This window comes from Mercenaria mercenaria, unplaced genomic scaffold (assembly GCF_021730395.1).
Source record: "Mercenaria mercenaria strain notata unplaced genomic scaffold, MADL_Memer_1 contig_1791, whole genome shotgun sequence".
Classification (NCBI taxonomy): domain Eukaryota; kingdom Metazoa; phylum Mollusca; class Bivalvia; order Venerida; family Veneridae; genus Mercenaria; species Mercenaria mercenaria.
The window spans coordinates 140-17,119 of NW_026459796.1; the positions used below are offsets into that span (position 1 = coordinate 140).

A 16,980-nucleotide genomic window follows, 5' to 3' on the forward strand; every position below is an offset into this window, starting at 1 on the left:
AAATGGAATACATGAATTCTCTAAAGCAAATGCCTTGAAGGTCATGCATACTTAAGTCTAGCAAAATTTCTGTACTTTTTTACCCCTTTGAAATACAGTAAGTAAAAACTAATCAATATGAATTGTTACTTATTGTGTAGGACAAGATTAGAGAAAAAACACAAAATACTAGCAGTTACAATAATAATCAATTTTACTTTACAATTTCCAGAAAGAAAACATTTAGTTCTTATACAAAACATAATTTGCTTTAGTGATATTGAGACAAACTTGAATATTAAACTGTGAATATTTTGTTCAACAATATGTAGGTGAGCGAAGTGATTCGGTGCTTTTTATTTACCCAGACATGTCAACGGGAAGTATTTACAGATTAAAACATGGAATCGATACAACCTAATGATGCTCCCCGATGCATGTGCTTGTCCAAATATCGGGAATAACGTGAGAAACCAAAAGAAATGGAGATGATAAAAATAGTGAAATGAATAAATGGAGATAATTCAGAAACTGGGTAAGGTAAAGATATGATTCTTTGACACTGCACTTCGTCTCAATGACCTCTATGATTATGTGAAATTTCAATCAAATGCAATAAATACTTTTCAAGTTTTACTCCGACCAAGCCTTATTCTGTATAATAAAGGGAGATAATTCAAAAACCAGGTAAAATAGAGTTATCATTCTTTGACTATGCACTTTCCGTCAATGGCCTCTATCATTTTGTGAAGTTTCAATGAAATGCCATCAATACGTTTTCAAGTAATGCTCCGCACAAGCTTTATTTTGTATGATAAAGGGAGATAATTAAAAAAAAAAACTAGGTAAGATAGAGTAATGATTTTTTAAAACTGCTCTTTGTCTCAATGGCCTCTACGATTATGTGAAGTTTCAATCAAATGTAATTAATATTTTTCACGTTAAACTCCCGACAGAATCGACGGACGGACTGAAGGATGGACAAAACGGCAAGTATATGCTCGCCCTTCAGGGAGCATAAATATGCGCATAAAAGCGAAGTAAAATTATGACTAACTAATTCTCATATACAAATGCAAATAAATGTTATTACATTTATTTTCAAAATGATGAAACTAACAAACGTAAGGGTAACGGATAAAGGGGAATAACTCTCTGTCACTACACATAATATAAACACGTAACCGATTCTGTAAATGATACCAAAATGTTTTTGATAAGAAATCCTTTATCAAGGCCATAGGTCCCATGTCTTGACGTTAAAATGTCTTAAATAAGAATCCTCCACCAAAAACGTACGTTTCATTATATATTTTTGGACGTTACGTTCAAAATGTCGCAATTGAATTACATATGCGTTTAAAGTATGAATCCAGCTATAATGATAAACACAGTGGATGGCAATGCACTATTTTATCTCGAACCATTTAAAACGAATCGTTTCTAAATTATCCGTAAAATCTAAAATATTAAGACATTTTTTTCGATATTCCGCAGTTGTGCTACATCTGTAAACTCTTTATTTTGGTGACCTATTGCCATGACTACGATGAATAACCCTGCACTATTTCATCGCGATGCATGAAAAGAAAGGCATCAGCGTTATTCAAGATACCCTTTAACGCAAGTAGAGCCAGAATGTCTATATTTGGATCTAGTTCACACTCTTTCTCGTAATTCTTCACTGGGAATATATTGTGCTGTGGTAAGCCTAACATCTCCGAAACCTGAAAGAAATTTCATCCAATTTTGACATTCTACTTGTATATTTGATTAAATATGAGTCAATTTTTTTTCTACAGGAAAACCTGTGGAGAAACAAATACAAGGATTCAATAAGAGTTAAACGCAGCACCTTCTTTTAAATAAGCCCTAACACTAGAACCGTCACAGAAGTGACGAATAATACCCCTAAAATACGGCCTTGTCACTTTTTTTTTTATTCCTTGACAAAACAAGATATTGTTTTTAGAAGTTCTACAATTTGAAAACACATTAACATATTTCAAATTATGCTCGCAGAGAGAAGAGCAGAACAGATAAAAGTAAAGCAAACGAAAAAGTAACTCACCTACAGATTCATTAAATTAACAAAATATACTCTAATAGTTATTTAGAAAATATACTTCTTCGATGAATATTGTATTAAAATGTAAAGACGGTTTGCAGCCTCCGTGATTCATATATTCAATCAATTTAAGCCGCACCATGAGAATCCAACATAATGCATTTGCGACCAGCATGGCTCCATACCAGCCTGCGGTTGCTGTAACTCCAGTAAGGTTTGAAATCGAACAGCATGGATCCTGACCAGATTGGGCGGATACGCAGGCTGGTCTGGATCCATCCTTTTCGCAAACGCACTATGTTGGTTTTCTCATGGTGCGGTTTATTCGTGCTCACCTTTCCAACAGTTTTGTCTATCAGCTTGCTCTTCAAAGCATTTGATGCATCAATTTTTGTCTGTTTACACACCTTGTCAATACAGGTCAATATGACCACCTGGGGAACATCTGTAAGGGTAATTTATTAAACTGCTTTATGGCTATATACTAATAAAAGATATTGATCTTTGTTTCATATAAAATTCAGCTACTTCAGATCAATTTTGATACATTTTCTAGACTTTCACTACGTGGTAAACCTATTTTCCATGAAAAATGCATACATTTGCTTTTGAGGAAACTAAAAGTTGGTGTTGAATAGAAAGCAGTGATACGTAAGTAAACTGAACTCAGTGGTCCTCATATTGCCGCATTTCAGATAGTGGATCGCAGATCAAACACCCTATGTTCGTTTCCAAGTATGGAATTCGAAAACATGCGAAAACATGCATTTAAAGAGTGTAATTCTATGTAAAATACATTCCACGAGTGAAATAATATCCGTTTTGTCCCCGATTTACGCGCAGTTGCGCTAAAAATAGAAAAAATAGGATCTACTTATTAGGGACATTTTCAACAACACCATGAAAGCACATTTTTTTTTATCGAATTGCTGCTATATAACCTTATCGAATATATGGGAAACCCCTGTATTTAGAACATAACAATTAATTCAGTTGCATCTTTTTGTATTCAAAATTATAAAAGTGATATCTTCTTGTGACTCGGCCATTTGTGGGTTTAACATTTAACAATACATTTTTTTAATATATACAATTCACACAATCCTTTCAAATGCAACTGGAATGACACATTCTTATTTACATGTCTTTTTATTCTTTTCCTGAACTGATTAAGTCGGTGTTTCTAATGCATTTCATAAATTCCTAACTAAATAGTAAGCCATTAGAAAATTAAAGTAGGCAATGACTCTGGTTTCTTCTAGATGTATTTTCTAAAACATCACACTCTATAACAGTTTTGTTTGATGCTTACCCATACTATTCATCACAGTCTGCATCTCTTTAATATTCTGTATCGTATCTTTAATTGCGTCTGCCGCATCTACTGTGCTAGCGTCTAATACTATGGCAACACAGTGTATCTGGTCTTCTAATACTGGTCTTTTCTTGAATCCAGGTATATCCGGAGAAACTGAACCACTAGGATCCAACTGAAAATGTTACAATTATACTGCGGTGTCGTATTTACAAGAGCGTAGAAACAACTATGATAGTCAACTAGTCAACAAAGCTGTCGGGGCTTAAACCGTTATTATTCTATTGGTTCGGTACGTTGACATGCGGCAGCTAAGGGGGTAATTCAAATGAGAGTATTATAAATTTTCATAATAGATTTGAATTCATTTGCTATGATATAAACACGGATGAAATATAAATTAATGAAGTGTAGAAACTCACGCCACGAAACGTGTGAATTTTTTTAAGTAAAGCTTCCATCAATTTTCAGCATTTTACCACTTTTTCCATACATATACATGCCATGATAAAGGAGTAAATATATTTATGATACAGATTACAGCTGACAGAGTTATGACAGACCCTACACGGGGTTTCAGCCCGACGGCAAGCTTGATTTTATTGTATGCATGATTCAAAATATCGTATTCATATGAAATATTACCAGAAACTTATCTTGTATGTGGCCCTCCAGTAAGTACTTCATATTTTCTTTTGCCATGAGATGATTTGGTTCAAGCCCCATTGCATCGCACAAACAAAACCCCATCTCCTTATTGCTGCTGCTAGAAATGACCGGATAGCGCCGGAACTAGAAAATTATACCTGACATTATTTAAACAAGTGACATTGTATGTTCTATAAGATACAGTAAGATTAGTCATGTCCCGAAATCACAAACTCTACGAAACGAATATATTATTCAACGAATGCTTATAGTATGCAATTATTTAAATACTTGCCGGTCAACAGTCAAAGGTCTTGTTGTGGGCCTACTATGCAAATGCGTGGCTCTGGGGCTGTGGTTTTAGTGCTCTGTGCTTCCGAAAAATCTACCCTCACCTATTATCTTTTATCTGACGTTTGAAGAACTAAGGGTAAACAATTTTGACTACTGACCTGCAATTCCTTCAATAACTGTTTTTATATGACATAAGAAACTAATCAATTTGATTTATTGTACTTAGCGCAGGGACCGGCCACAGATATAACAGCACACACTGTTGACCAGCAATTTATATAAGGAGTCACTTAACAATATTTATTGATGACACTAACCGTTACTTATCATTAATTGTATTAATTAAAGCAATACATATATTACTAAAATGTTATTTATCAGGCAATACTTAGTATATAAAATGCACTTATTAATCTGCAGAGTCCTACCTTGGTAGTCAAACTGTGCTCCGAGCTTCCACTTCTGGCAATATTGAATATTTTACCTCGGAAGATGGAATTAATGGTGTTAAAAAAGCTCGACTTTCCTACGCCAATCGGACCCATCAGTAATACATTTGCACGAGGAAAGTGTACCTCACCATTAAGCAGATCTTGTAGAGGTTCATAATTCTCAATCTCCAGTTTGAGCGAATCTCTCGTCTATTTCATAAAGAATACAAATAATCATAACAATAGTGAAATACAAATTCTCCAAATAAGTCTATTCATAAAGAAAATAAGATAAACTAAAATGCATTCACAAGATGATATCATCAACCAAAGCTCATATATTCAAACTCTACCAGACGCGTTATTTATGATTTTAACAAACTTGTCATTTACTGTAGGACTCTACCAAATTTTATTTTATGAATCAACATATCAATACAAAGTTATCTGGTTATGTATACCGAAAAGTATAGTTATTAAGTTTGTGTTGAAGGGGGTTACTTCACCTTTTCCTCTCCAATATTCTGGATGAGCTGAAAGTTGAAAAAGATAAACATTATTGTTTTTGTTTGTTTGTTTTGTTTTGTTTTGGGTTAAACACCGTTTTTCAACAGTATTTCAGTTATGAAATGGCAGGCACATAACCTAGCCAGTGTTCCTGTACCAGTACAAACCTGTTCTCCGCAAGTAACCGAAAACTTCACCACATGAATCAGAGGTAGAGGACGAATGATTTCATACAAAATGTCTTTATCAAATCGTCAAACATGGGCTAACCCGAAGAACGAACTCAAGACTCCGCGATCCGTAGACCAACGCTCTCCGGGCGGGGTAGAAAATACATTCTTCTTAGGAATACATCTCTATAAATGAAAATAATATAAGTAATCGTTTACATATGGAAATTGAACAGTTGACAATTATACGAATTATGTCAAAGATGTTTCCCAAAAACTTGGATATGACATTGTTGTTTTATGGTTTACAATAACCAATGGCAAACCTTGTCTTGTATTGTCATAAACTGCATGGACATTGCCAGATCTCACTAAATGATCTGTACAACCAATTGTCTCCTTATATCAAATATTTCAAATATATATTGAGCCACACCATGAGAAAACCAACATAGTGCGTTTGCGCCCAGCATGGATCCAGACAAGACTGCGCATCCGCCCAGTTTGGTCAGAATCCAGGCTGTTCGGTTTCAAAGCTTATTGCAATTAGAGAAACCGTTAGCTAACAGCATTGATCCTGACCTGACTGCGCGGATGCGCAGGCTGGTCTGGATCCATGCTGGTCGCAAATGCACTATGTTGGTTTTCTCATGGTGTGGCTCAATTAATGATTGTGCTGTGACAAATAATGTATTATAACAGCTTCAGTTCCTACGTTTCCAGAGTGAAATATTATAACAATTATAATGGTAATAATAACTCTATTTTGAGAAGGTGATATATTGAGAATACAAAGCATACAAACAAATCATTTGTATTCTTAAATAGTCAGTGGTTATTAAATGCTATGCAATGCCATTACCTGTTTCAGTACCGGTGAGTCAAACACAGGTTGCAAAGCCCGGACTCTCTTCAAAAGACGCAATATGGTCGCTCCTCTAAAGAGAATAAAGTACTCATGGTAACTTCAGATGCAACTACAATACTTTCAACCGATTTACACATAGAAAATCATTATAAACACGATTGTAATGGCAAAGTTATAACATCCAAAGGTAGCATTCTTGTGCACAGATTCGTTTAAATTAATAATTGAAATTAATCCAAGAAGTGTTTCTATAAGCCAGTTTGGGCTTTCATGTTTGAGTGTGATGAGACAGGTAATCGAAATTGGTTTAAACACAAGCCAGCTAATTAATAATGTAAGTCACCCAATGTCTGCCTAGCAGCTAAAGGTAACCTTCCAATAGAATGGTGAATTCAATATTGAAATAGATTAACGTGTATCAAGCACAGTGTTACAGACCAACAAATTTTGACCTGAACTGGTTCATCACGCACTTTCCCCTTATTGTACAATAGTCAAATAAGATATATGTAAACTTGATATTCTCACAAAAAAAAAGTACAACAGATGTTTCATAATAAATAAATTTCATTATTGGATTCATTACCTGAATAGCGACAGAAAACCAATTATTTCAAGAAGACTGCCAAGACGGGACAGTCCAAATGAAGACAATAAAAGTCCCGCCATAAATAGTCCAATAGCTTTGCCTTCCCTTTTTCCAAATAAAAATTTAATAATCTGCTCAAAATTTGTGATAAAATCTTCATTCGGGTTGAAGCGGACCTAAATGGAAAACATATAGCGAATTGTAATATACACAAAACAGCAAAATACACAGTGTTTATGCATAATGGATCCCTCTCAGTTCGCGCATAGACCTTCTATGTGGTAAACAATGTACTCCACAACATCGGCGCTTTGTCCGCGAGCTTCGGAAAAACAAGTTCAGGACGAAAATTTCAATTTTCTGCAGCTCTCTGACAAAGCGGCGACGTTGGAGTTCATTGTTTACCACACAGATGCTGTGTGCGGACAGAGAGGGGTCTATTTTCTCATTACCATAGAGAGGGATCCAATATGCATACACAGAATTTAATATGTAAGTAAATTTACGCTTGAATTGAATGAACTAGTTTGTTAGCGAGTCTTTAGGAAAACGTTTGTACGAAATGTTTACTAACTTTTTTTGTATAAAATGCAAAATTAAACAATCTTGTAAATGCCACAAGTGACAAATAGTTGACACGAACGGATCACTTGCACGTGATTCACGTAAACTTGCTTGTGTAGAATAGATATATGTATAAACTCACGTTTGGTTTCCTTGGATGCCATTTGACTGATTTATCCCTCCAGGGTGTATAATACAAAGCGTCACTACCGGTAGTTGTTGAAGCTGCAATGTCCAAAAGTATTTCTTTGCAAGCTCAAAAATATCAGCGAAAATACAGCGGGTATAGTAAGCGGGTAAAGTATGACAGCTTATTTCTGCCATCAATGACGCTGTCTCGTGTTGGCACCCTTCATTTGATGTCACTCCATTCTGCGATTCCGTAACACATAGTAAATACAACCGGAAATATATGAGATATTGAAATAGATATTTAAAGGTATGACTTCAGGCTGTTAATTTCTCTTAACTGTTAATAAATCACTTTTACAGAAAGACATCCCTCCCAGTATGTATATTATCCACCACTAAATTACAGTTTCTTATATTTCAAGTTAAATATGCATTTTAACGAACCTGTCAGAATTTTATTCAGAAAAATTAATATAAATATCGTACCTGAACTTTCCATTTCGAGTCTTTACACAGCTGTACATTCGATTTCGTTTTAAAATTCTACTTTCGTTTTCTCAATGAGGAAGTAATTTAGGCCGGATTTTTTTGTGTCGTCCTTAAGTAAATCGAAAGTAGATTCAGAGTATGATAAATTTTCAAAAAAGTTTTGTATCATACGAACATCAGTATAATTCTTTTAATCGAAATTTATTCCAAGTTCTAAAGAGTCAAATAAAAAGCAAACCAAACAAATTAAAAAATATATAATCAGCTTCTAGCCTAGCTATATCTTATAACAGGAGTCATTGTCACACATAGAAAAATACCTTCATAACTTAAAGCTGCCTATAGCGCTTTTAAGACAAACAATGAAATTAATTATAAGTCTGAATCTGTCGTCACTGTTAATAGTTATGACATTTCTTTCGTTTCACGGTGCATTCCCAAACACTGATCATAAAATACTTGAATGCTTTTTCTACTTTCGGTTTTTATGTTTTGATAAACTGGAAAACCATAGCGTGTTATAAAATGGTGATTCTTACAGATTTGTTGAATCTTTGGTCACAGAATGGCTTCAGCAGGTATGATGATAGAATTATTACTTTTCACATGTATAATTAAAGGTAGTTTAACTACTTTTTTGTCTTCTGTAAACAGATTTAAGCTAATGTGTACTTTTCATTTTGATTTATCAAGTTAAATGAGTCGGTAAGGATTGATTAAGCAAAACCTTATCTGTAACTAAACATGCATCAGTTTGTCATTTTCGGTAGCCAAATGTATTTTGTCGAAGATAGAATGTTTTTTTTTCGTTTAACACTGATTCCTAACAGCCTTTAGAAACAATAAAATATTGTTTCATGTCAACCATTTATTTACTGGAAAACAATGTTGAAATTAAGAAAAGTATTTATACACCACATTATTAATGCACACTGCACATCTTCAGTTCTTGCCAAATGCATCTCTCTATCTGCCGCTTATCATTATGTTATTACAGAACGATTATAAAAACTGTTTCGAATTAAGTAAACGTCATTCTATAAGTGATATTGATGTGCTAATCTCGTTATACCTTCAGCTACACAAAGTGCCACAAGCACAGCACAAACATCTGTCTCAGCACAAACAACTGTCACACCAGCAACTCCGTCTGTTGCTTCAACACAACCAAATGTGCAGGCTTCACCACCAACAGCAGCCTCAACACAGCCAGTTGTTAATACCGCGGTAGCTACTGCGGTTTCAACACAACCAATTGTTACACCTACACAATCTACTGCTGCTTCAACACAACCAGGAGTGCCAACCTCATCATCACCTACAGTTTCAACACAACCTATTGTAAATACTGTAGCGGTTACGACGGTTTCATCACAACTAAGTGGCACACCCGCAATACCCACGACTGTCGTGACACAAAGCGCGAACCCCCCAGCAACAACAGTTCCGGCTCAGACAAGTGTCAAGCCATCCGCACCAGTCGTTACTCCTGTATCACCTTTAACCTTTGCAACTGGTAATACACTGTGTATGGTAAATGTACATTTTTTATGGTAATGATGTACATTGACAAGTTTGCTTTTGCTTTTCCTTTTTCGTACTAAGTATTTGAAACCTTTTTTTTTAAATATTTATCTTTATTATTATCATTGAAAGAATAGAAGACATGCATTTCTAAACAAATGAGTAATAAAATATTTATTACTAGTATCATCATCATCATCATCATCATCATTATCATAATCATTATTATTATTATTTCTATCACCATCAGTATTATTGTTATTATATTAATATTGTTGTTGTTTTTGTTGTTGTTGATATCATCATCATTATCATCATCATTACTTTTATTATCAGCATTGTTATTATTTTCATTATTATTATTGTTATAAATTAAGGTCAGACATGACACATTAACACATACCAACACTTTTTTACTTTTTATAATAAACGGAGAAAATTAATAAATATTGTAAAATGTATCTTTTTGGCGCCTCGTTCGTTTTAAATACATGTATCGGTTATCTTAATGGAAAACCACAAAAAAGAACTTTTAACCGGGTCTATTTATAATTCTGGGAAAACCAAATTTGAAAAAGAAAGTTTAAAATATTGTGTGAATAATAATGATAGGTATGTAAACTTTGTAGACTGAATTATGATACAAAGTGTTATAGAGTTTTTGAAGAATTGTTTATGTTTGTTTTGCTATGTAATTGGTGAAAGTTCTCATCATATTGTAGAGTCGACTTTAAAACGAAAGTTTGTTGCAAATGCGTATGTCACTTTAATATATTTTTATACCTTGGACCTAGCTTTATATATCGTTACTGATAAATAATTTAATAATCACTGAAAAATCTTAATTATTTGATGTTCAAACCAATTGATAAGTTAGGACTTGTTTGGTATCTTGTCTATTCAATATGAACTGGTTTATTTAGTAAGTACCGTACTGTTACTGCTTTAAAGAACCAAAAAGGTGACTATGCTTTCAATACGAATTAATTATTTAACAAGTTTATTAAATATTTCAATACTGGGAAGAAACTGTACAATAAAATCATTATGTTGGTGTTTTATATAAATACGTGAGGCGATGCATATAGTGTGTGCAGCACAAAAAAATAAACTACGAGTATTATAAAATGTAAGTGAATTACGTCCTATGTACTGATGCTGTAATGATCCCGGGTTAAAAGTACAGCTTTTTTACTGACTTGAAATAAAAAGTATGTATTAATGATTATATTATTAGTTTTTATACGTATGACTGATTACTGACTGTTTTATATTTTGATATTTTCAAGGAGGAATGAGCCTTAAGGACATAGACACACTGTATGAAACCCCTTGGAGGAAAACAGTCAACTGGAATGACATCTATGAGGTAATTATCAAATAAGTCATTATCAGTTGTGACTGAAGCATCAGCTGAAATACTGTTTCTAACAGGAAAAAAATGAAAGTCGAAGAATACACTGTTTTGATTTTACGAGACTGTAATCTATTTAAACTGAGCAAACATTTATAAGTGACTATGATATATAAGTCGTCCTTTTTTATATTTTAGACATTGGCCGAGTTAAAAGATGAAGTTGAAAAGTATGAGCCTTTGGGAGATTTGTTAACAGATGAGGTACAATTCCCCAAGGTCAATATCCTGCTTTTTGGCGGCGTAGGGGCTGGAAAATCTAGCGTTTTCAACACATTCAATTCTATATTCCGGGGAAAGATTTTCAACGTAGCAAGAAGTGGTTCAACAGAACACAGTCTTACAACTAAGGTATTTATATTTAATGGAATGCTTAAAACACCCAATCTGGTCGCTCCCTGGTACTCATTTTTATGCTCCTATTCCGATGAAAATGGATAAGATTTGTGTTTCGAATATATTTTACCGCGATATTCTCTTGAATATTTTCTAGAAGCTGTGATCAATATATAGTCTTGTTACTCGCGACTTAAAGGGAGGTATCAATATGTTTTATTTAGACTTTATTTATTTCAGACTTAGCTTGATGAAAGGACAATTCGCCTTGTGTCATTAAATTATTATGTCTCCCACCACACAGTGGTGTGGGAGATATATTAATTTACTCCAGTCTGTGTGTGTGTGTGTGTGTGTGTATGTGTGTGTGTGTGTGTGTGTGCGCGCGCGCGTGTGTGTGTCACAAAGCTTGTCCGCACTCTTAAGTCGAACATTTCTCATCCGATCTTCACCAAACTTAAAACTTAAACAAAATGTGTTTGACCATAAGACCTCGGCCAAGTTCGATAACTAGCCAAATCCGCCCAGGCACTTTTGAATTATAGCCCTTGAATTACTGATTGGATCCATTCGTCTAGACCATCCAGAGAAACTAGTTATTTTTCATTGGGCAGTTGTGGGAGACACGCGCTTTTCTCAAAAGCATCTCTAGTTTATTATTGTTTTTGCTCTGATTACAGTTCACTAGATATCCTGTCATGTCAACAAGTAGGAAATCACCAATGCCGCTGAAATTCCGCGTGTGTGACATCCGGGGTCTTGAGCAAGACCATCTTATGACGAAAGAAAATATGCGCTACATTCTTGAAGGAAATATTGCGGACAAGTTTCCTGTAAGTATATTTAATGTTTTCGAAAGTTGCTTTTTAGGGGTGGCTGGTGTAACGTCACACCGACTACAGTATAGAGCTAGGTCATATCGCGACTTTTCAGCTTTCTCTTTAACTACGTTAAAATTTAGCCTGTTTGCATCATTTATCAGAAATCAAATGGCTTTATAATTAAAAACTCGATTTCATAAGAATTGCGACAAGCGTTTTGTTGTCTATAGGCATGTATGAACGGAACTTATGCACGAGTATTTATCAAATTATAGTTTGATCCAAGTGGAAACCTGTCAGCTGACATGCCCGGGTTTAACAAGTATCCAGCCCTTGACGAGAAAATTCACTGCGTGGCTCTGGTGCAAGATGCAACAATCGTTGATGCCATGCAAGATCTGAGTCCAGAAGTAACCGGTAATATAAAGGAGATGCAAACTGTTATGAATGGCTTAGGTAAATAGAAGGAACTTATATATAAATAGAACTTATTTCTAAATGTACTAAGTGGAACAAGCATTTTAGTAGACGAATAACAGATATTTTACCTAACTGATTCAGAATCAAAAAGTAACTAACAAAACTTTTGATTCCTCGTACATTGTGTGCGTGTGTGTGTGTGTGTGTGTGTGTGTGCGTGCGTGCGTGCGTGTGTGTGTGTGTGTGTGTGTGTGTTCGGGTTTAACGTCTTTTCAACAATTTTTCAGTCCTATAAACGACGTTGTCTACTTGTAGCAGTGAGCACAATGCCCAGCTTATAGTGCTGCCTCACTAGAATATCACGCCGCAGACGCGTGGCAAGATACCCCACCCAGTCATATAATACTAACACCGGGCTGACCAGTCCTAGCGGTATCTTCTTAATGCTGAATGCCTCACTAGAATATCACGCCGTAGACGCGTGGCAAGATACCCCACCCAGTCACATTATACTGACACCGGGCTGACCAGTCCTACCGCTATCTTCTTAATGCTGAGCGCCAAGCGAGTAAGTTACTAGTACCATTTTTTACGTCTTTGGTTTGACGCGGCCGGGGATCGAACCCAAGACCTCCCGCACTCGAAGCGGACGCTCTACCACTAGGCTACCGAGGACGTACATTGTTTTTATACATTGTTTTTATATCCGTTATAGATAGTAATGATACTCGACAATTTCCGTGCTATTACGGATATACACGTTAGCTAATTCGGCATTTTTCGGACGGAAATGTAAGGCTTTCCGGGAAAATTGGAGAATGCAAAAATATACGGATATGACGTAATTTCCTGATATTTATAACCGTTCTACTACTACCTTAATTAAGTAAATTATTGCCGACATTGTTTTTCAGAAATACCCCAGGTTGTGATATTGACCAAGATTGACAGTATATGCGAGAAGACAAAGAATAATATTGCAGATGCATTTTATAGTCCGAAAGTTGAAAATTGCGTCGCAAAGGTAACTAATGAAATTCGCTTTATTTTATGATTTATCAGGCAAAATACTGAACGGAACTTCTAACGCCCCACCCAGTGTTACTGTTGGAATAACAGATGCAGTCAAACATGTATTAAGCAGTCACCAAAGCACCAAAGTGAGTGACACAATATGGCTAGGTGGCTACTAATAAGGCAAGTTGGAGTTTGAACAAAAGATTGTTTAGTTTACAGGCTATTTTAGGCAAGTGGCAGGCTGATACAGATGGACGCTAAGGTTGGCTCAAATGTAATTTTTTTTTTAGAATTTCAGCACGGTTAAAACACTTTTGTGTTAACATCATATTGAAAATCTAACAAAAACGAAATAATTATGCTATGATATTATTTGATTTGATTTTTTAAGACCCCAACTGAATTTCAGAAAGCCACAGAAGGACACATTAGTTCAGTACGAAATGTTATCCAAGTTTTTCAATCATAAAACGCGCGAAGCGTCTCTGGGACAAGAAACATTCTTAAAAATATGACTGATGCACGACTGAAGATACATTACCAATTTTTCAGTTGCATAATACCCATTTGTCGAATTACGTATGCGCGATTGAATTTTGAATAGTCAGGTATATTTTTACTGGCTACCGGTTATCTCAAAGTATACTTTAAGGTAGGGTATAACATGTAGAATGGCATTTTCTTTCTGGTCTGGCGTCATTGAATTTAATAAAGCTAAAATCAACTATATAAGTATCTGTTTTATAGGTATCAATTGCGAGAGGATTTTGTGTTTTACAAAAAGTCTCATCAAGGAAAATAAACAAGTGTAAATTAGAAACGGGTTAATCTAAATGGGATACCGCTTGATTATTCAACAACATTATTTCTCTAAAATGTGATTGCCTTTTTGTCCTGTTGGAGATAACACTTGAGTGCATGTATATTTTCAATTTATTATGGGAGCATATAGTTGCCACCTTGTCCTTCCGTCCGTCCGCCCGTCTCTCCGTCTATCACATATGCTGTCCGGGCATAACTGGAAAAGTATTGAAGATACCAAGTTATAACTGAGCTCATTGAGAAGTGCGGTGACAAGAACAATAATTCTAGATAGACCGGATTTTAGCTCACCTGAGCACAAACTGTCAGAGGGCGTGGTCGCTTTTCATCAACAATTTTTTAAACAGTATCTCCTCCAAAACCATAGAATGGATTTTGGTGAAACTTTACACAAATGATCTCTGAATAGCCCTCTTTCAAAATTGTACAAATGGTTCTGGTTCATTGAACATAACGGTCTTTTGGTTAAATATAGTGTTTTAGCTATTAGACTTTAAAGATCTTTTTTTCTAGAGCTTTGATATTTCGGCATGTATGTAAGGATTTGACTCTACCTTACTTGGTCTGAATTATTACCGTAAGGCCATACAAAATTGATCAATAGTTCTTCGGAAATTTTTCAAAAAAAAAATGGGAGCGAGCGAGCGACTTTTTTCTCTCAATTTTGATTCTTTCAGAGGCAGTAGATTTTACATGGAGCAAGCGGGTATTTTTTTCCCAGCTTGGACCCTAGAGGAGACGGTTATGATTATACATAAAGTTAACATTTCTTTTAGAATAACATAGAAATCAAACATTTACAGTGTGACTAACACAGTAGATAGCTTTTCTATATGTTTAAAGACAACATGAATGATTTTGCAAATAAATTCTTGCCAAAACTCACTGAATCACTTTGTTTTTATTTTGTATTTATAATTACTAAGGGATGGGTGTCTTATTTTTTATTTTGATTGTTCTACATTAATCTAAAGACGTGTCCATTTAACGGCAGAGGATGAGGAATATTTAAGACAAAACGGGCACCCGAGTGGAATAACATATCTTCAGTCTGAAAGCCAGTTAGATGGCTTCGACACATGAGCAACTTTGTGTCCCTAGTGAAACTCCAAACGGTAGAGGTGAGGGGAAAGTAATAAATCACTTGACCAATGAGACAAAACGAACCACACCTCTTGACCCTATTTTCCCGTAACACAACCTCCATGACTGAAAAGCCCCGTTTGCTACAGTTATTTCGGGGAGCATCCATAATTGTTACTAATCGCCTTGTCGTTCTTGCAGGTATCTGAAGTTCTTGGTTTGCCTAAAAATTGCATATTCCCAATGAAGAACTACGAAAATGAGTACCAACTTGACGCGAACATTGATGTGATGGCTCTTCTCACACTCAAAGGCATCCTTAACAACTGTGACGCCCACCTCTTCGTCCATTATGAGGAGGTCAAAGAGAAGTATGCAATTGCAAATAGACGGAACCCATGAGATAAACGTTCACATTGTTTGGACTCACTTTAGATGATGCTACGTATAGTCGTATACGTTATTCAACTGATACGTTGTTAGTTTATAAATATACATACTTAAAGACATTCGAACTAAATAACTTTGTTGACAGTGTAATAGCTTTATCATTAAAGAATATGATACATCTGCATGCGGAAATACGAGAAAACAAAGATCGTAGAACGGTTTTTTGACGAATTGGTACTTATAGACAATGATACGAAACAGCTGTTTGGAATATTTTATTTTTTTTCATTCCTATGGATAAACAGCACATGCTTTCAAAGAGTATTTACTATTTATTCATTTTTGAAATGATTTCTGAAATTGGAATTATGCGCAATTTTTCAAGAAAAAGTACAGCTGAAATAACAGGGTTGAGGAAGTTATAGATTTAAACCCAATGTGAGCCCCCTCTGGATCCACTACTTCATTTCTGACATCATATTAGGATGTAATATTCAAAGATTACTGTGAAATTTTGATATTTCTTGAGTTATAAAAAATATTTGCAAAAAATCTTAAAAAATGACAATGTTAAGAATGCTATAGGAAAAGCCATTTTCCTAGTACGTAGCCGCTAAAAGCCATTAGTCCATAGCAGTGTATGCATGGATGTGTATATGATTAACATATACACACAAATACATAGAAAAGTCGAGGTACGAGGAAAAAAGAGAGGTATCTCCGGCAAAAAACATGATAATCAAAGCCTTTGTCTCTGGATGTTTGCTGTATTATGACATAGAACAGCCAGAGTGCTTTTTATCTGAATGATTTATCATACATGTATGGTGCATTTGTGAGTCATGTGATTATATATATTATTTTGTTTCTGATATTTTATTTCGTTTTATTAAAAAAAGAATTTCGGTTTGCCAAGTGCACCAAATGTTTTTATCCTATATTTGACAAATAGATAGTAAAAATATTCATTTTGTTTTCTTCAGTGTGGTTTCAATTCAAATATGCCCTGTTAAAAAGTATGGCATAGTCATACAATTCAACTTGAAGGCTAGTCCTAGGAACCAATGTTTCGAACTCTTAAATAAGTTTGGGCTTAGTG

General features: G+C 35.0%; 2 protein-coding genes across 4 annotated transcripts; one reads left to right on the top strand and one right to left on the bottom strand.

Annotated features, from left to right (window-relative positions):
* Positions 1-1,059: 1,059 nt before the first annotated feature.
* Positions 1,060-8,508, bottom strand: LOC128551876 (interferon-induced protein 44-like). 2 transcript variants are annotated; one of them, XM_053532805.1, is made up of 11 exons: positions 8,375-8,508; positions 8,052-8,163; positions 7,576-7,658; positions 6,867-7,045; positions 6,275-6,350; positions 5,242-5,268; positions 4,733-4,945; positions 4,008-4,154; positions 3,360-3,537; positions 2,383-2,492; positions 1,060-1,706 (listed from the first exon to the last, which is right to left on the bottom strand). In XM_053532805.1, the coding sequence occupies exons 2-11, from the start codon at positions 8,062-8,064 to the stop codon at positions 1,524-1,526; spliced, it is 1,209 nt and encodes a 402-aa protein (XP_053388780.1). In that variant the 5' UTR covers positions 8,065-8,163; positions 8,375-8,508; the 3' UTR covers positions 1,060-1,523. The 2 variants fall into 2 exon arrangements, with proteins under 2 accessions (XP_053388780.1, XP_053388779.1); XM_053532804.1 differs by having other exon boundaries at positions 8,052-8,381.
* Positions 8,496-16,825, top strand: LOC128551875 (interferon-induced protein 44-like). 2 transcript variants are annotated; one of them, XR_008368909.1, is made up of 8 exons: positions 8,496-8,632; positions 9,133-9,570; positions 10,868-10,947; positions 11,131-11,343; positions 12,009-12,161; positions 12,425-12,605; positions 12,857-13,137; positions 13,484-13,599. XR_008368909.1 is itself a non-coding variant. In XM_053532803.1 (8 exons), exons 1-8 carry the CDS (start codon positions 8,620-8,622, stop codon positions 15,891-15,893), a joined length of 1,389 nt encoding a protein of 462 aa, XP_053388778.1. In that variant the 5' UTR covers positions 8,496-8,619; the 3' UTR covers positions 15,894-16,825. The 2 variants fall into 2 exon arrangements, 1 of the variants encoding a protein (XP_053388778.1); XM_053532803.1 differs by lacking the exon at positions 12,857-13,137 and adding an exon at positions 15,693-16,825 and having other exon boundaries at positions 13,484-13,593.
* Positions 16,826-16,980: the final 155 nt, after the last annotated feature.